This window comes from Cyanistes caeruleus, chromosome 12 (assembly GCF_971803275.1).
Source record: "Cyanistes caeruleus chromosome 12, bCyaCae1.hap1.1, whole genome shotgun sequence".
Classification (NCBI taxonomy): Eukaryota; Metazoa; Chordata; class Aves; order Passeriformes; family Paridae; genus Cyanistes; species Cyanistes caeruleus.
Window position 1 is genome coordinate 175,134 of NC_141712.1, and position 20,502 is coordinate 195,635.

The 20,502-nt window shown below is 45.2% G+C and overlaps 1 protein-coding gene and 1 long non-coding RNA gene across 3 annotated transcripts; one reads left to right on the forward strand and one right to left on the reverse strand.

The window, feature by feature from the left end:
- Positions 1–4,872: 4,872 nt before the first annotated feature.
- On the reverse strand, positions 4,873–5,975 carry LOC111922455 (uncharacterized). 2 transcript variants are annotated; one of them, XM_086847349.1, is made up of 2 exons: positions 5,829–5,975; positions 4,873–5,722 (listed from the first exon to the last, which is right to left on the reverse strand). In XM_086847349.1, exons 1-2 carry the CDS (start codon positions 5,973–5,975, stop codon positions 5,438–5,440), a joined length of 432 nt encoding a protein of 143 aa, XP_086703475.1. In that variant the 3' UTR covers positions 4,873–5,437. The 2 variants fall into 2 exon arrangements, with proteins under 2 accessions (XP_086703475.1, XP_023773788.1); XM_023918020.2 differs by having other exon boundaries at positions 5,438–5,722; positions 5,813–5,886.
- A 105-nt stretch (positions 5,976–6,080) lies between these two features.
- On the forward strand, positions 6,081–10,018 carry LOC147650775 (uncharacterized). The gene is made up of 2 exons (XR_015275292.1): positions 6,081–7,155; positions 7,235–10,018. It is a non-coding gene; the product is annotated as an uncharacterized LOC147650775 (long non-coding RNA).
- Positions 10,019–20,502: the final 10,484 nt, after the last annotated feature.

Below are 20,502 nucleotides of genomic sequence, written 5' to 3' on the forward strand. Positions count from 1 at the left end.
TTTAATTTTGTTTTTTTTGTTTGTTTGCTTAATGTGTTTTGCTACTGAGTTTTTAGTGTCCCTCAAAGCAATGCAAGTGCTCTGTGGAGGAGGTGAGATTTTATGGTGTAAGTTTTGGAAACATTTTTAAGCTCCTAATTAAATTTGAAGAAAAAAAAAAAAAGGAGCAGATGTTGTGACGTGCCTCAGGGGAGGCAACGAGTTCCATTGTCCCACCCCAAACCCCTTGTGAAGGATGGCCCAGGGGTTCTGATTGGCTTTGAGTCCCTGGGGGGTTTCTCCCTTGCTGTGTTTCTAGTGGTCCCTGACCCTGAACTCCACCCTCAAGGGTGGAGACCCTCAAGAGTTCTGTCCCTCAAAAAGCCCTGCCGTGCCTCTGTTTGGGTCTCTCTGTTCTGGATCTGAGTTGTTCCCATGCTGAATAAATGGTTTCATGAACAAAGGCCCGTCTCGCTGGTGTTCCATGCTGGTCCCCAGAACCCTGCGGCTTCCCTGGACGAGATCCTGAGGTTGCGGACTGCAACAGGTGCCAAGGTTAGAGAATTTGGTGTGAAAACTCGACTTTGTGCTGTCAATGTTCTGAGTGTTGAGCCAGCACCAAATCTGTGCAACTATATGGGAAGGAAATAATAAGGAAAAATGACATCATTTAAACAAGGAAATGCTCTTGGCACTTGATATGCACAAATGCACAGCAGGAGAGGAAGAGCAGAGCAGGTACAAGCTGCCAGTACTTGCAGGAGAATGAATGGAAGTAACTTCCTGTTTAGGCTGGAAATTAGGAGAAAATCTGGACCCATCCAGAAGGGTGTTGAAGTGAAGCAGCTGTCTAGTGACAAGAGACAGATGGAGAAGTGAAACCCCAATTGAAAAGCTTTGAATGTAGAGTTTTTTGGATGGTGGGGTCTTTAGAAACAGATCTTGCAAATCCCATGGGTGATGCAGGCGGCTTCCCAAGGGAGCATCCCTGTCCCCAGGCCAGGGAGCTGCTGCTCTGGTCACACAGCGTGCTTTGGGTTTTACCTGATGGCTCAGCAGAGCTTGGGGAAATGCCTCAATGTTTTTTTGATTTGAAAGGCATTTGGGTCAAATCCAATTTCTCCTCTGCGGGATGAAATCTTGAGCTCTGATGGGTTTCACTTGAACATTTCTTTAATCTATGCCCCAGCCCAAAACCCCCCAGCAGATCCCCTGCTCCTCCCACTCTGTGTCTCCCACAGCTATGATCCTTGGAGCTTTTCCTTTAAACTAAAATAACTGGAAATTGGCTGGGTTTTGTCACCTCTTGGCAACAAAATTGTCTCCTGTTGAGCAGCTCAGGGGGAAAGAAATTTCTTCCTCCCTTCAGTTTGCTGCAACCAAGTGTTTTGTTCCTCTTGGTGAAGAACTGGGAAGAAAGACTTCTTTTTAAGCTGAGGGAGCCAAATTCAATTCCCTTCTCATTTGGAGCAAAATCACCAAGTTATTTATGTTGAAAGTAACTCCAAAATTTTTAAGAGATCTTTTGAGAAAATATTTCTCTTGGTGACTGATTACAAATGGGTATGGGAAGAAACTCTTTGCCTTGAACCATTCAAAGCAGTAATTTCTTCCCAAAGAGTAGAAGCAATTACATTTTCTGGGTGGAAAAAATAAAATAAAATAAAATAAAATAAAATAAAATAAAATAAAATAAAATAAAATAAAATAAAATAAAATAAAATAAAATAAAATAAAATAAAATAAAATAAAATAAAATAAAATAAAATAGTAGTGGATCAAAGGAGCTTAAAGCCAATCTTCATGTGCTGCCAATGACCAAATTAAATGCACAGGGCTCCTATCAGCTGTACCAGACAAATCGTTCTTTTTGGCTTCTTGGGGGTTTTGTCAGAAATCTTTGTAGCATGAATAGTTCATGGACTTCTTTCTGCTGGCTTCAGCCATTCCTGCTGCCCATCATATCTTGCTATTATAAGGCATCTCTTTTCATGATGTTGTCTTTGAAGTCAGATAGCTGAGCCTTTTTCTACTTCTAGCCCCAGTTTTCAGTAGGACCAACATTTTCTTATCTGGGAGTGTATTCAGTGGTGGCCACACAAGTGAAGGCAAGGAGCTGGCAGGTGATAATTGATGAAACTTCCTGTAGTGGGAAAAACTCAGCATTCAATTTCCATCTCCTTAGAAATCTCTGTTTTTCTTTCTTTTCCTGCCTCTTGTGCTCTTTGTGGCTGTTCTGAGTTTAGTCCTTGGAAATGCAATTCTATGGATCCAAATGTTTTGGAGACAGAATAATCTTGTACATAAAACCAAATAAATTTAACTTTCCAATATGAAGGCAGTTTGACATCCAGGCCTGGGGGGAGCTGGCAGTAGTTAGTGCCTGGCCAATGACAGGACATAGAGTTCATCTAATTTAGGTGAAATTTCATTCACTGGAGACAAAGTAAAATTGCCTCTTATTTGCTCAGCACTACAAATCCATTTGAAGCTGGTTGCCAAGATTTGCTGCAAGTGCTGAGTGATAGGATAAAGCCCTGCAATGGCACCATGAAATGGGAGAGCTGGACAGAAATATCAAAGAATGGCATTTCCAACCATTTTCAGGTGCTGATGTTCTGCTGCTGGCTTGGTGCTGTCCAAGGGGCTGATTTGAATGGTTTTAGAAGAACTAAGCTGGGCAGTGAAATGCACCTCAGGCAGAAAATGCATCTCTGGTCTCTGCAAGTGCCTTTATCTCCCTTCATGCTGCTCAGCACTGAAATCCTGCAAGGACTGAGTGAATCTGAGGCTTTGGGAATGCCCAATAGTGAGAGATTTAGGTGAGATTTGACTCAGGAGATGGAAGCAGCAGCAGAAGGTGTTGTAATCTTCATCCTTGTGCTCTCCTGCATGCTGATGCATTGTGAAGGAGACAGGATTGCATCAAGTACCTTCTGTATCTCCTGTGGCAAATTCTTTCATTTCTCAGAGTTTCAGGCATGTGTTGTGTGGCTGTGCTGCACCCCAGGGCCAGGCTCTGCCTCTGCTCTGGCTGCTGCTTCCAAGCTGTCCTCTGTGATTTTGATTTGCAAGCCACCTCTCTGACCAGCTTCCACTTTGCTTGAAAAATTCAGCACCATGTTGGGGGCTGAACAAGTCCCAGAGCTGGGGAGAAGGATTTGAGATGCAAATTGCATCACAGACCTGTTACAGTGGGGGAAATGTCACATCCCTCCTGTGCCTGGAGCTGCTAATCTTGTTGCAAACATTGAAAACCTCTTCAGCTTCTCTCATTCTACCAAAATTTGATTGATGCTTTGATTTCACACCTCTTTCATGCAGGTTTTTCCTTTGTCCTTGGCTAGAATTGTCAGGCCTGAGAAATTTGGTAGAGCCTTGGGACAGTTCCCATCATCTATCCCTGCTCCTAATGCTGCTTTGAATTCTCTCGGGAATCTGAGCATGAGGGAAACTGGGAGGACTTTAGTGAGAGGAAAAGTGAGGCACAGAGGCTGAAGTGCAAATGCAGAGTCTGCAGGGTCAGCACAGTCTGCAGTGTTGTGGGGATTTGGGCCATGCAAACAGATGCTTCTTCTCTGGGAATAGCTGATTCCTTCTGTGTGTCTCCTCCTGAAATTCCTGTGCACCAGGGCTGGTGCTGGAGCTGCAGCAGCACAAAGTTTCCAGGGAGCCGTGTGGCACCCAGTGGGAATCATTTCTTTGCTGCTTTTGATGAAAAGTTGTGACATAAATCTCAGTGTCAGGAAGGTGCCACGTTCGTGCTGCTGCAGTGCCCACACACTGTGTCTGGAGACAGCTCAGGAGAAAATGAAGAAAAGCCAGGATGAAATCCCATGTGCTACTGAACTCTATCAGAAAGTGCTTGGAGTGAAGTGTGTGAAGTGACTGGGGAGAGCTGGATAAAAGGGACAGCTCTGAGAAGTGTGTGGTACATCACTGACCTTCTTACAGTGATCTTTGCACAGAGACAAAAAAGTATCAGTTTGCATGGCCTGAATCTCTGGGTCTGGAAATTCTGCATGTTGCACAAGCTGTGCTGAGCTCATCTGGCTCTGAAATATCATCTCTGCACCTTAGGCAGGAAGAGCATCAGAGGTGCTCTGAAGAGATGAATAAAAATCAGTCGTAACCCTGAAGCAAACCTTGGCAATAGTCATGTGTGGCAGGTGAGTAGACTGAAAGCTTTCATTCTTGTCATGGGAGAATGAATTCAGCAATAAAAAATCCTGTCTCTTGGCATTAAAAACTTTAGTTTCAGCTCTGCCCCAGCCCATCAATGTCCCTGTGTGGTTGGGGGTTGTTCTCCCCCTGTAGCTCTCTGCAGGTTGGTGCTAATTCAAGATGCTCTGGCCAGTTCCAATGTTTTGGTGCCTGAGCAGGGAGCGCAGAACAAGGATTACAAGCACTGACATTTGCTGTGCTAGAAAGTCCAAGGGACAAATTTGTGCCAATTAACGTCTCCCCTTGAACTAGGACGAACAATTGATGTTGTGCTTGTAGCAGAGTGTGGTGACAGAGAGGGTTTCCAAAGGAAATCCAGGCTGGCTCCAGCCCCTCAGGGTGCCCAGGAAGCAGGCTGCCCGCAGCCCAGTGCAGCCTCCTTAGCCCTGGGGCTAGCCAGGGAAGAGCCATGGATGAGGCTGAGCCCTGCTCCCATGTGGGATGCCATGGGACAGGGCTCACTGGGATTTTCCCCTCCAGCTACCAAGTGTGTGCAGAGAAACTGCAAGGAGAGGGTGAGCTCTCTCAGTGGGACCCCCTGTGCACAGGGAGCCCACTCCTGGGGTGGCTGTGCCAGCTCCCTCCAGGACATCCAGCCCTGGGAACCTGGAGCTAGTGGAAAGCACAACTTTGCAAATGTGCCCAAAGCAAATGCAAAGAGAACTGGGGTGTGAAAAGCAAAGAATGTTTATTTGTAGAAGAAAAAGAATGAGAATGAACTACACAACATATTTACATTGTAAGAATATTTGTAACAACAACAACAAACTATAGAACCTATTTACCTAAGAACATATCTAACCAAACTATATGAAACGTATTTACAGTAGACATAAGCAAACTCTAAAACTTCTATTGCGAACATAACATCTCTAAAACCTATACACAGAAGGGTGGCATCTGTGTCTGTGATGTCCCTAAGTCCTGGAAGAAAAACAAGTAGCACGGTCAGTGCAGTCAGGCACGGAAGGGTGTTCCATGTGCTGCCGGGCTGGGACACTGGCCCAGTGGGACTCTGCTGCCAGAAGTGAGCCTGGCTGGGGGCTATGGTCCAGGCACGGGAACAGGGCTTGTGTGGCCCACAGCAAGCCCAGGCTAGGGATGGCCAGCAGAATCCAGTGCATGGGCTAGCGTGTCCCTAAGCAGGGAGTGCCCAGCCCAGCCCCAGGCTGGCAGCAGGGGACCCACTCTGCCTGTGGGGAGCACCTGCCTGTTCTGCTGCTGGCATCGGTCTTCATCCCAAGACCATGTCCTCCTCCTCTTCATCTTTTCCATCAATATCCATCTCCTCAATGTGGTCTTCCATTTCGATCTCCATCTCTTCCTCTCCGGTCTCCTCTCCATCCACTTCCATGTGCTCTTCTGTATCAATCTTTGTATCCACCTCCATCTCTTCCTCCATCTCTGTCACATCCACATCCATCTTTTCTTCTCGAGTCTCCTCTCTGTCCACTTCCATGTCCTCCTCTCTATCAATCTGTGTATTGACCTCCATCTCCTCCTCTCTGTCTGTGGCAGACTGCAGAGGTACCAAAATTTCAGAGTGGGGTCCCTTTCCCACACTGTCCCACACAACTCCAGCCCACCCTGGCAATTGAGGGGTATCCACCTCCATGGAATAGTACCATAACTTCTTTGGAGCAAATGCAGACATCGTGCACGGATGGATAGCAAAATCCAAGCAATGGGGTGCTTTGGGGAATGATGGAGGTATCCGGGAGCAGGTGATAAGCAAGGTGACAGGGGTAGGCTTGGAGCAGGGTGAAGAGCATGCTGACACAAGGAGCCAAGGGTTGTGTTGTGGCCGTTGCTGGATGCTGGAAGTTCTAGCTGGAGCGTGCACTGTGACATCACTGCCAGGAGTTCAGGCCCAGGCTGAAGTGGACAACGGAGACCGTAGAATGAATGATGGAATCCCTGGGTGGCTGGGCTTGGAAGCGACCCTAAAGACCATCTTGTTCCAAGCTGAGCAATCTTCCCCCAGAATATGTTGCTCAGAGCCCTGCTCCCAGCTGGCCTTGGATGTTGCCAAGGATGGAGCATCCCCAGCCTCCGTGCACAGCCTGGGCCAGTGCCCCAGCAGCCGGAGTGGAAAAGAGCAGCTTCGTTAGATCCAACTTCAAGCTCACTCCTGCAGTTGAAAGGCTTCTCCTCTCTGTGCCCATCTTTCCTAGAGCTGCAGAGAGGCCTCGCCAGCCCCCTTCTCTTTCCAGGCTGAGCATCCCCAGCCCCACATGGACAGCAGTTCGATGTGTGGGGGTCAAGGCTAAAGGGTAGCAAATGGCATCAGGAAGTGAGAGATGGAAGCTTTTGGAGATGGAAGCTTTACCTCTAAATGTAGAAAAGAAAGCAAAGTGGAGGGGCAAATGGTGGGACTCTGGCTCTGTTCTAAGTGGGGAATATTTTCTTTTCTTCTTTTCTGTCGTGCTAACCCAAGTTTTGTTGTTTGAAAGGAGGTTTGGCAAAATATCCATTGTCTTTTCCACTGCTGAAACACTGAACAACATCTGGGCAGGCTGAGGATGCAGAGCAAAACCTGCAAATATCTACTGCTGATCGTGATCCTGGGGAATGCAGCTAAAGCCAGCCAAATGCAATTTCTGGAAAGTCAAGCCTGCTTTACGTTTTCTGGAGTTTGGCTGTGCCAACTTCACCAGTCATTTCTAAAAAAGGAAAAAAACTCCAAGCAAAACAGACAAAACCACAAAGAAACCAACCCAAAGAAATCAGTCAAACAAACAGATTAAAAAAACCCCAATCAAACCAAAGGCAATGAGAAGTTAGGGTTAGTTGTAAGGATATCACAGCAGGCGAATGGCTGCTTCCTACAAGATCACTGTCCAAAGCCACCTAAAACAACTTCTCCAAAATATATCCAACAGGAGAAATCGAAAAAGTGATCCATGGCAGCTTTGGGGGCAGCTCTACATTGTGGTGAAGGATGAGCATGCAGTGGTACAGATGCAGCATTGCCCACCCTCCAGGCTGCTTTGGGGGCAGCTCTGCATTGTGGTGAAGGATGAGCATGCAGTGGTACAGATGCAGCATTGCCCACCCTCCAGGCTGCTGTTTGCTCTGCTGAAAGACTCTTGCAGGACTGTGGCCCCTCTCCATGCAATGGAAATCATTGCCACGGCTCTCAGTTGAGCCATTGTCATTTCCAGAGCCAGATTCAGGCACAATCCTACTGTGTGCTGAGCATCTGGGAAAGGTCCTGAGCATCTTCAGGCCTAGAAGCACAAAAGAGCTCAGGCTCTCCCCAAACTGGGTTTTCAGGGCAGCTTTCCCTGCAAATCTCTGCAAGATTTCTTCATCCCTCAACACGTCTGTCTTTATGTCCAATGATGCATTTGGCTTCCTTCCTTACTCCTGTGAGCCTGTGAGTAACCTTCCACGTGGATGGAGGAGATTGTGTACAGGACAATTGATTGCTGGATTGCCATTTGGCTTCACTGTCACTCAGTGGAACATGGTCCTTATCTAAGAAGGACTTCCAAGAAATGGGTAGGAGTTTTGGCTGTGAGAGGAGCAGAAAGCACATTTTCTACAGCAAATTGCCAGCTGATGCACTTTCCTCCATGCCAAAATAGTGATTCTCATTCATCTTCCCGGGAAGAATGTGAAGACCCATTCAGAGATGCCAGGTTCAGCTGGCCTTTGGCTTTGTGTACCTCATTTCACATGTCCAGTTTCAAGGGCCACTAAAAGAGGCTCATGTTTGCCTTGCTACCCAGAAATGCTGTCGGTTTTCATGCAAGGCAGGCACCCTGGCCCGAGCCAGCATGGGCAGCTATCCTCAGCCGCACGGACCACAACCCACAGCATCAATGTGATGGATGGCGAACATGGTGTTTATTGCAGGGGAATTTAACATTTTATAACCTAGGGTCACTGTGTTACTGCCATCTGCATACCTCATCATTAGGTGTTATTGGTTAATTGCAGAGGGCCTTACAATCCTAACAGAGAGGGGTGGGTTACTAGCTTTCTGTTACATCCCGAATTCTTCCTCACCGCAAGGCCTTAAACTACAACATATTCCCCCCTCTCCATGAATAACTAGTTTGCTAAAATATAAGGTATATTAGTCTTTAAAACTTCTAATGTTATTTTTATATACATATCTCAAAACACTTTGTCTACTTATCTATATTAAAAAAATTTTAAAAATGGATAATATAAAATGGAGTAAAATACAAAATACACTATACTTAACTAAAAAGCTAAAAGCTTATAAAATAGATACTGCAATTTTCATTGGTAAATATAAAGTACATGCAGTAACTAAATATATTTTAAAGCATCTGTTGCCTTTCTATAAACAAAATGTTAACTTTTTCTAGTCAGCTCTTAACAAAGGACACAAGCTTATTTAAAATACATTGTCCAAAGTTTAGCACAAGTAAAATCATCACAACTGGTCCAATCAGGGTAGACACCAGGGTGGTCAGCCACGGAGATTGGTCAAACCAGGATTGGAACCAGCTTTGCTGGGCTTCTCTCTCTGCCTTCCTTTGAGACAGCCTGTCTCGTAGCTCTGCCATGGTGTCTCTCACTACTCCGGTGTGGTCAGCGTAGAAGCAGCATTCTTCTTTCAGGGCGATGCAGAGGCCTCCTTGCTGCATGAAAAAAGGCTTCGCCTGTTCTGCAAAACAACTTCAGAGAGTGAGGAGACTGATTTTCCTAGAAAGGATATGGATTTCTCAATTCTCTGTAGATCTTCATCTACAGTCATCAGTAGCTGAGAGAGGCTCTGACTCTGGGTTACCAGAGCGGAGACACCCGTGGCTGCTCCGGTTGCTCCCAAGCCGAGCAGCATTGCTATTGACAGTCCTGTCAATAGCTCTTTTCTGAAGGCGGCCTGCTCGCTCAAGGTACTGGTTCACTTCTTCTTTGGAGTGGTAAAGGACCCTGGGGATGATAACAGCTAATACACAGAAGTCAGCAGAGGAGTTAAAGCTTGGGGTATAAATGCAAGGGCTTAGCCTCCTGCTTCAGGTGTTATGACTATAAACAGCACAATTACTATAAGCAGTTACGACGACTGGCATGTTGGACAGGAAAACAGTTTAATAATACATCAAAGGTTTTGTCTGATTTGCTTTTAGATATGAAGAGTGTTAGGCATGCTGTATTGCAGAATAGAGCTGCTATTGATTTCTTGCTATTAGCACAGGGCCATGGCTGTGAAGACTTTGATGGGATGTGTTGCATGAATCTTTCTGACCATTCAATGTCTATTCATGCCCGTCTTCAACAACTAGAGAGCAATATGAAAAAATTAACCATGGAAACAAATCCATTAGAGGAATGGTTTCAATCCCTAGGTCTCACAGGATGGTTAAAAAATTTGGCACAAATAGCAATTGTTATTATATTGATCATTGTGATTGTGTTACTGTTTATTCCTTGCATACTGCAATGCTTGTAAAACATGGTAAAGAAAGCTACTTCTACAGTTTTGTTAGTATAAAAAGAAAACAGGGGAATTGTAGAGGAATGGCTAGAGAGCAAAGGTCATATTCCCATGCAGCAGCTAGCTGGGAGAGAATTAGACAATGGAGTACAGTTGATGTGAGATGTTGCAAAGTCCAGAAGACCTTAGTGATAACTGTTAACTGAGAACAGGATGCTGTGATCAGAAGAATGTGAATTCAGCATAGATGAGTGATCACAGGAATGTGGAATTAGGTGGAGTTGACCTTAAATGAACTATCCAATACTGAGCTTGCTTTTGCACTATGTATGAGCCTAATTATTGATGCTATATCAGTGGTTTTAGAGTTACCAATAAATGAGACTTGCTGATCATTCATATTGAGTGCTGCATTTTCTTCATTTGCATAAGGACAAATTTCACCCTTTCTGTCACACCACAGATGTAATAAGCCCAACTTACACTTATCTGTAACACTTACAGCGGTGACAGTGCCAGTTTTCTCCTCTCCATGACATAACATCAAAGACAAGTCAGAATTCATCCCCTCTGATAGGCCACAGCAGTGACAGCCTCAGTTTTCTCCTCTCGGTGAGATCACTGCAATGACAAGTCCAGTTTACACCTCTCTGTGACACCACAGTGGTGACAGATGCATTATTCCACTCTCTGGGACATCACAGTCATGACAGAACCAATTTAAGACTCTCTGTGATACCACAGCCTTAACAACCCCAATTCCCTTCCCTTTGTGGCAACAGACAAGTCATAGCACCTGTGTAACTTTCTCTGTGACTGCACAACTGTGATCACTCCAGTTTTCCCCTCTCTGTGACACCACAGCAGTGACAGACTCAGGTTTCCTCTATCTGGGACATCACAGTCAGGACAGCCTTAATTTCATCCCCTTTGGAACACCACAGCAGTGACAGCCCCGGTTTCACCTCTCTGTGACATCACAGCAGTGACAGGCCCAATCTATACCTCTCTGTGATACCACAGCCATAACAACCCTAATTTCATCCCCTTTGTGGCAACAGACAAGTCATAGCACCTGTTTTTCTTTGTGGGAGACTCCACAGCAGTGACAGTCTCAGTTTTCCCCTATCTATGACCTCACAGCAGTGGGAACCCCCATTTACCCCTGCCTGTGACACCACAGCTGTGACAGACCCACTTTCCCCCCTTTATGACATCGAAACAGTGACAGACCAAATTTCACACTTTCTGTGACACCACAGATTGAGCAACTTCAATTTACACCTCTTTGTAACACCACATCGGTGACTGGCCCAATATTACTGACTCTGTGTCATCTCAACATTTCCAGCCTCAGTTTCATCTCCTCTGTGACATGACATCAGTAACAGAGCCAAATTATGCCTCTCTGTGACTCCACAGCCATAACAACTTAATTTACGTTTCTATGTGACACCACAGCAGTGACATACCCAATATTCCACTCTCTGTGAAACCACAGCGGTGACAGACCCATTAATCCCCTCACTGTTACATCACATCCAAATACTGGTCTGTATTCATCCCTTTAGGAATACCACAGCAGTGACAGCCTCAGTTTTCTCCTCTCTGTGATATCACAGCAGTGACAGATCCCATTTACGCGTCTCTGTGACAGCACAGCGGTGTCAGACCCAATATTTCCCTCTCTGTTGTACCACATCAGATACAGAAAGAAATTAAGCCTCTCCGTCATACCACAGCCATGAAAAACCCTATTTCATCCCGCTTGTGGCAACAGACATGTCATAACACCTGTGCTACTTTCCCGGTGATTCCACAGCTCTGACTGTCTCAGTTTTCCCCTCTCTTTGCCCTCACAGCAGTGGGAACCCTAATTTACACTTCTGTGTGACACCACAGCAGTAACAGACCCATTAATCCCGTCACTCTGTCATCACACTAAGGACAGGTCTGAATTCATCCCCATTGTAACACTACAGCAGTGACATCATCAGTTTTCCCCTCTCTGTGACATCACATAAGAGAGAGAACGAATTTAAACCTCTCTGTGATACCACAGCCATAACAACCCCAATTTCATCCCCTTTGTGGCAACAGACAAGTCATAGCACCTGTGTTACTTTGTGGGAGACTCCACAGCAGTGACAGACCCAGTTTCCCCCCTCTATGACATCACAGCAATGACAGACCAAATTTCATATTTTCTGTGCCATCAGAGATTGAGCAACTTCAATTTACACCTCTCTGTAACACTACAGCAGTGACTGGCCCAGTATTACCGACTTTGTGACATCCCAGCAGTTACAGCCTCAATTTCATCTCCTCTGTGACATGACATCAGTGACAGCCTCAGCTCTCCCCTCTCTGTGACATCATAGCAGTAATAGGCCAAATTTATGCCTCTCAGTGACACCACAGCGGTGACAGACCCATTATTCCCCTCTCTGTGACCTCACGTGAGAGACAGAACCAATTAAACCTCTTTATGATACCACAGCCATGAAAACTTCAATATCATCCCCTTTGTGGCAACAGACAAATCATAGCACCTGTGTTACTTTCTCTGAGACTAAACAATAGTGACAGCTAATGTTTTTGCCTCTTTGTGACACCATAGCAGTGACAGACCCATTATGCCCCTCACTGTGACATCACATGAAAGAGAGGTCTGAATTCATCCCCTTTGTAACACCACAGCAGTGACAACCTCAGTTTTCCCCTCTCTGTGACATCACACAAGTGACAGGTCCAATTTATGCCTCTCTGTGACACCACAGTGATTACATACCAAATATTCCACTCTGTGAAACCACAGCAGAGTGGCGGCCCCAGTGTTCCCGTCTGGGTCACCACAGCAGTGACAGCCCCAATTTCTGCCTGTGACACTACCTCAGTGACAGGTCCAATGTTTCCCTCTGTGACACCACAGCTGTCAGAGCCCCAGTGTTCCTCTCTTTGAGACAGCACAGAAGCAACCGCAACTGTGTTCTCCTTTCTATGACACCACACGTGTAAGCCCCAATTTCCTCCTCTGTGTGACACCAAAGCAGTTACAGTCCCAGTGTTGCCTTCTCTGTGACACCACAGCAGTGCCAACCCAGGTGTTCCCCTCTCTCTGACAGCACAGCGGTGACCGCCCCTATGTTCCCCTGTATGTGACACAAAACCAGGTACTGCCCCAATTTCCTCCTTCTGCTGACATCACAGCAGTCAAAGCCCCAGTGTGCCCCTCTCTGTGACTCCACAGCAATCAAAGCCTCAATTTCCGACTCTGTGAGACACCACAGCAGTGACAGCCGCAGTGTGCCCCTCTGTGTGACAACACAGCAGGGACGGCTCCACTGTTCCCCTGTGACACCACAGCAGTGACGGCCCCAGTGTTCCCCTCTGTGTGATAGCACAGCAGTCAAAGCCCCAATATTCCCCTCTCTGTGACACCACTGCAGTGACAGCCCGAATTTCTCCCTCTTTGTGACTCCACATCAATGACAGTCCTAGTGTTCCCCTCTCTGTGACATCACAGCTGGCAGAGTTCCAATTTCCTCCTCGCTGTGATGCCACAGCTGTGACAGCTCATCTGTTCCCCTATCTTTGACACCACAGTAGTGACAGCCACCATGTTTACTGCTCTGAGACACCAAATAGTTACATCCCCATTGTAGTGGTTTAGATTTGCTAATTTAGTTTCTTGGCCAACACACCAAATAAATGTCGTGGTTTTAAAGCAGTAACTACAAAATTACTAGAAAACTTGCTTATTTCTTGCTATGAGATATGGATTAGAACAACAGCAAAACAGGTTTAAAACTCAAAAGGAAGAAAGAAAGTTTATTAACAAAACAACAAGAATAAGAAAACCAGAATAAAACCTCCAGAACAACCCTTTTTTCCCCACTACCCAACCATTCCCTTGTTTGCGTGACAACATAGAGACAAAAAAGCTTTAGAACTTTGGTGTTTAAAACAGTCCCAATTCCTGCTAGAGTCTTTTCATCAGTCTTTGTAGAGAAACAGAAGTCTTCTGCTAATCTATGGAGTTTCTCACAAGAAAACTATTTATTTTATAGCTTTCTATTTCTCTGATGCCAGCTGCCCGGAAATCCTGTCATCAGTTGTCTCTTCCCATTTCACATCACTCTGAGGTGTGTTAGGGGTCAAATGAATCTAGGGATGTAATTTTTAAGGATGAGTTATTCAAAGGTAAAAGTTTTCTTCATTTTTCTCCTTGAGCCCCCCTGGAAACAGAAGTTTTCTCTTTGCCTCTTAATGGCCACAAATCTTCAACTATTACTTCTCCCCCTCTGTTCCAGCACCTCACTGTATCACAACCACTTCACTATTTACTCAAAATCCACACTTTGAAAACACTCCATTCCTCCCAATATACTCTGTCATGAATTAAAGTTTTTTTTCTGAACACTATTGTCCATCTCCATAGCTTTAACAGAAAAATATTTCAGCTTATAAAAGCATCTCCTTATTCTCTCTTTCCCATCTAAAACTTAATTCTTTTCTTCACTGTCTTTGATGGGTTTATGGTGTCTTCTTATATCTTGATCACCCCTCTTTCTCTTCCCCTCTCTCTGGGAAAAAAGGATTAACCTGCAAGTCTCATCTGGGTAATGAAGAGTTAAAATATTGCCCAGGCTTTGTAGATGGTCCCTCTGCCGGAGCAGCGTCTGGAGCTGTCTGCAATGGAAAATAACTTCCCATGGATGTTCTCGGAGAGTGTGGCCACTGTCTCAGCACGCTGCAGGTCAATGGCTTCCTCTCTTTTTACTCGGCAGTCTCTGATAAAACTCAGCAGCGTCAGAAACTGCAGCCGAGCCGGGGGAACTGGCCTGACCCAGCCTGGGCCTGCTTGCCTTTCCCCCACCCCCACCTCCACAGCCTTGCCCGGCCTGGCAGTGGGGGAGGAGGAGGCTGAGACAGAGCCTGTTACCTTTTCAGAAGCCTTAAACCAAAGAGAGCAAGAAATTCCCAGACTTACATCTTAAAGTAGGTGTTCACAGGTTGATCTCACTTTTCAAGGGTCAAAACGACTGTCAGTTCTCAGAAATGGCCAGTTACTGGTTGGAGAAAAAACTCCCATCAGCCTCCAGCAGTTTCAACTTCCCTAGCTCCCAAAGCTAATATTAAAGGTGCAGAACTTAACATATATATAAAGCAGGAGATTGGGAACACCAGTATCATAAAGTCACCCCAGGACACCTCTCTACCAAATAACCCAAATGATCCAATTGTCCAGTAAAATCCTAAACAACAACAAACCTTCATCCATCCAAACTGAACAAAAAAATCACTCATACAGTAGCCCTTGACCCAATTAAAAAACAAAAAAGAAAAACCTACTCTATTCTACAACCAAAAACCATGTGTCCTAAAACATTTAACAAAATTAACTAACACAACTCAAAATCAACTACTCCAATTCTAAAATCCAAACTGCAAAAAATGCAAAATCAACTACATCCCAATAAAAAACATCCATACCACCTCAAAATAATCAACACTTGTGGCAGCGGCCTCAGGGGAGACAAAGAGTTGCATTGTCCCACCCCAAACCCCTTGTGAAGGGCGGCCCAGGAGTTCTGATTGGGTTTGAGTCCCTGGGGGGTTCTCCCTTGGTGTGTTTCTACTGGTCCCACACCCTGAACTCCACCCTCAAAGGTGGGGACCCTTGAGAGTTCTGTCCCTCAAAAACCCCTGCTGTGCCTCTGTTCGGGGCTCTCTGTTCTGGACCTGACTTTGTTCCCATGCCGAATAAATGGTTTCATGAACTGGAGCCCGTCTCGGTTGGTGTTTCATGCTGGTCACCAGAATCCTGCTGCTTCCCTGGACGAGATCCTGAGGTTGCGGACTGCAACAAACACTAAAACACAACTCCTCCTAACACTCCAACTACCAATACTAAAATACATACTCAGAACTAAAATTCCCTCTATCCACCACGCCACGCCACATAAAGTAAATAAATTACTCTCATCATACAATGCCTCATATAAAAAATCTAAATTGCTTTGAAATCTTAAAAATAATTACAGATTAAGCCAAAAATAAAAACTCTAATCTCACTAACAGAAAAAAAACCCCAAAAACAAATAGAGCAAACTAAAAAACTCCACCATACAACCAACTATCACCAAAAAACCATGCAATGCTCTTTCCACTAACAATGCTTGTCACTTCATAAAAAAATATAAAAATAAGAACCTACCATATACAACCTTGCAGCATTGGGTGCGGTGGTAAAGCAATGCTACATTCGCAAAAGTGCCTCCAGGGAGGAAGGCATATGGGCAGGCTGCAGACACACTCACACACACAAGCAGTCCATGGATAACAAAGCAAGAGCGGAGAGTCAGGAGGGGTATGGAGTGTGGTGTCACAGCAAGGAGGAAATTAGGGTTGTGACGGCTGTGATGTCACAGAGAGGGGAACACTGGGGCTGTCAGTTGTGGAGTCACAGAGAGAAGAAAATTAGACTGTCACTGCTGTTGTGTAACAGAGGGGAGGAAATTGGAGCTTTGACTGCAGTGGTGTCACAGAGAGGGGAATATTGGGGCTTTGAGAGTTGTGGTTTCTGAGAAAGGAGGAAATGGAACTGTAACTGCTGTGGTGTCACAGAGAGGAGGAAATTGAAGCTGTGACTGCTGTGGTATCATCGGGATGGGAACACTGGGACTGTCACTGCTGTGGTATCAGAGGCAAGGGAATACTGGGGCTGTCACAGCGTCACAGTGGTGTACCAGAGAGGCGGAAATTGCGGTTGTCACTTCTGTAGTGTCACAGAGTGGATTAAAATTGGGCTGTCACTGCATTAGTGTAACAGAGAAGAGAACACTAAGGCTGTCACTGCTGTGGTTTCACAGAAATGAGGAAATGGAACTGTCACTGCTGTGGTGTCATATATAGGGGAATGATGGGGCTGTTATTCCTGTGTTGTTACAGAGCAGGTATGACTGGAGCTGTCACTGCTGTGGTATCACAGGGAGGAGGAAATGGGGGTTTTGACTGCTGTGCTGTCACAGAGAGGAGAGCACTGGTGCTGTCACTACTGTGGTATCACAGAGATGAGGAAATGGGGATGTAAATGTTTAGTGTCTCAGAGTGGGAAACATTGGGGCTGTCCCTGCTGTGGTGTCAAAGAGAGGGGAACATTAAGGCATTGACTGCCCTGGTGTCACGGAGAGAGGCATACTGGAGCTTTGACTGCTGTGGTGTCACAGAAAGGAGGAAATTAGGGCTATCACTGATTTTGTCTCACAGACAGTGGAACATAGGGGCAGTCACTGCTGTGGTATCACAGAGAGGGGAGTGTTATAAATTCAGTGGCAAAATAGGGTTAATATAAACAGCGATTTATTATAAAACAATTTCAATCACAAACGAAAGAAAAAAAAACCCACAATAAAATAAATCAGCGCAGTGCTGGGTGGACAGGGGTCTATACCCAAAGGTACAGATTTACCCAAATCCACAAGGAGAGTTGACTGTCTGGGGTTTTTATAGGGATTTTGTGTCCTGAGGCCAAACTCCGAGCAGTCACTGTTCAACAAAGAGTCTAGATGGTTGGTTGAATGGATTTCCTGGAACCATCAAACTGAATCAATAGACAACTGGGCAGAGTCCTTTCGCATGTGAAAGGTTCTGAGTGCTTCCTGATTGTATCTTCAGTTGGGCTCTCAGGGTGAAGTGTCCAGGTCCAGTGCGGAGCCGATGGGTATCTCGGCCGGGCTCCTCTCATTGTCTAGCCTGATTGCCCGTGTCCTGCTCTTTCTCTCAGGCTGATAAGCGTCGCCTAGGGTCGTTATCGCCTGAATGGGTAGTTACTGTTGGGTCTGGAGAGGAATCTTTAGGCCACACTATATTTTATATGTTCTACATTGTTATAAATACAGTTATATAGTTATTTATTCTTTCACGGATTTTTTATCCAAAGTTACATTTATCACAGTCCCCCACCTAATAATTTATCACATTAAAAATTCGTGTTATTCCATTCATTTCTAATGAGGGAGAACTGTGGAGTTTTAACTACATTCGTCCTCCTCCCAGTCTGTAAGTGAATTCCCACAGTATTCCTGAGAAGGGTTGTTTTTATTTTCAAATTTCCTTAAGGCTTCAACTGCTTTCTTGTTCTCTCTTTTCTCCTCTAACTTCATTAGTTTAGAAAAAGGAGTGGGTTTCCCTTGTGCCTTTTCTGGGTCAATTGGAAGGGTGGCAATCTGCATTCCTTGCACAACAGAGTGAATTAATCTGATGAAGCAAGGAATCAAACATGGGAGGAAGATGATTCCGGCAATTGAACAAGATATAAAGAACACTAACTTTTTCCTCCAAGCCCCCTGCCCAAATATTTGGTCCCACCAGGAGGCTTGCAGAATAGAATTCCATTTTTGAACTGGCACAACACTGTGCTACTTTCTTTATTTCGGCAGCTAGTCCTTTTATTGTTTCTCCATAATCATCTATTTCCATGCAACACTCGGACTCATTGTATTTACTGCACACTCTCCTTCCTCGGCCAACAAATAATCGAGAGCTAATCTGTTTTGGCACACAAAGGCTCTCATTTGCGAATGTTGCTTCGCTAGGAGTTCTAGGGCCTCTGAGGTGTGGTTGGAAACTACTTCTACTACTGCTTGTAACCTGATTAGCCTGTTGAGAAGGTAAATGGGAGTCCTGTAACCCCAACTGCCATCATTTGCTCAAGTGGCAGGCCCATAGTACTTAATGATCCTTTCAGCAGGCCATTCTTCTTCTTTCCATTTCTGACTGCCTCCTGCCATTGGTAGTTCCCATTTTAATTCCCTCTTTTGTCTATTTAATGTTTCAAAGAGGGGAGCTCCCAGCAATTTACTTTCTGTTCTGGGTAGAGTAAAGAAAAAGGGCCTAATTATTCCAAGTGTGCAGGACCTCTTCCATTTCTTATGTAGCTCACTATATGCTTTCTTGCCACATATCCAGTAAATACCGTCAGGAGCTACCCAGCCTTTGTTTGTTCTTGCCGGATCATTCCAATATTCTCTTAGGCCTTCTAGTGCATGGAAGGGATTGGCCCCGGAGTTTTTGTACCAACATAGTTCAATTATTTCAACCCATTCGCAGTGATTACCCCGGGTGCGACTCCAATAGCCCGCGGGTGGTTCAGGTTGCCAAGTTTTTGATTTAATGTCAGAATTCACTGTGAGTGTGTTTATACACGGGGTATAACCTACTAAGTCTGTGAATTCTTTTCCCTCTCTGCTAATGCAGACGGTACCAATTATTCTTTGGTCTATCACCCATCCCTCGTGTCTTCGTGTCGTTTTTGACATTTTTGAGCCCTCCCATTTTAGGAGTTGCTCTGGGGTGAGTCCCTCTCCCTTCCAAGGCCATCTTTCAGCCGACTTTAAACCGCCACCGATCCAACAGTTAGATAGACCTAATTCTGTGGCTATTTCTTGCATTAGGTCTATGAAAAGATTCTGGTTGGGGGCTGGTAATCCCCAGTTGCTGTATTGTCTTTCTAATTGCTCATAATGCTCATGAAGAGAGTTAAGTCTCTCTTTTTCTAGTCTCTTTTTCCGAATTTCTACTTCTCGCCTCTTTAATTCTAGGGTTAGTTGTTTTATTTTGCTTTCAGGGTCCATCCCTTCCTCATCTCTGGAGAAGCAGAGCACTTGATCAAATTGTAAACATACTCAGTCATCATCACTTTTTAACAAACCAAGAATTATCGGTTCATTACTAAAGGAGGCTTTTTCTTCATGTTTTAAATTTTTACCTTCCCAATAGTATTTCCCTCCTATGGTACACATTTTTAAGTTTGCTTTATTGTAACACAAAGGGTTGACTTTATAATATGCTAAAAAGGTGGATTGTGTTTTTCCTCCTATCCAGACAGTTTTGTTGCATTGGCTACAGATTGGAATTGGAGGAAGCATTCCTACTTCTCTCTTATACCTGAAGTGGGTAGGTTTGGCTTTTCTTCTCATAAGAGTCTTTGACTGCCCGTCCTTAAAACCTGCGCCTGAGTGGTAACACCAGACCTCCCCCTTTAGTTCACAGAGATTATACTGAGTGCCGTTAGACAAACAAAACCCCTTTTGTCGTTCTGGAGGACAGTCAATTATTCGTCCGGTATCTGTGGCAGTCCGACACTGCTCACACTTCCCCAGGGGACACTCCCCTGGAGGTACCTCGGTACTCATTCCCTCGGCCAAGCACACGGCTAGACTCAGGACAATCAGGATTCCCCACTGTTGTATCCCTCTGCCTTGCCCTTCGCCCGTATAAAAATATACGGCGGGGATTACCATCTTCTTGGCAGCAAGGATATTCTTCAGGGGCCCTTGTAGTCCTTATGGCGTACCTTCTCTTGAAAGTAGCTCACCGAGATGACTTGATTGTGTCTGTCCTGCACGGTACCTTAACTGTCTTTCGGCACTCGATTTCCAAAGCTTCTGCCTTGGAGTCTAGTTTACCTCTTATCCCTTTTTGAAAAAGCAAATACCACTCAGGAGAGTCAAGTTCTAAAAACCCCGCCCGGGTGGCAAGTATTAAGAGATGGCTAGTCTCCTCCTGTTCTTTTTCTCGACACTTGGTACACAATGCCTTAGGCTTGTACCCTCCCCAACAGTGGGTTACCCAAATCTGTTTACAATAAGCGCTCTTAAAATGTATAAAAGGAAAACAATCACATTCAGGGTTGAGACAACATATCTGGTCGTCACTGGCCATTTGTGATGACGCCAAAGTTTAATTTTCAGCTCTCCCGGAGGGGTGGTGACTTTCCACTCGGAGGCGTCGTAATCCTTTACTTTTTTTACTCAAGATGAGTGTGTCCAGCCCCTTTCTGCGGTCTGGACAGCTGTGTCTGTGGTCAGGAGAACGAG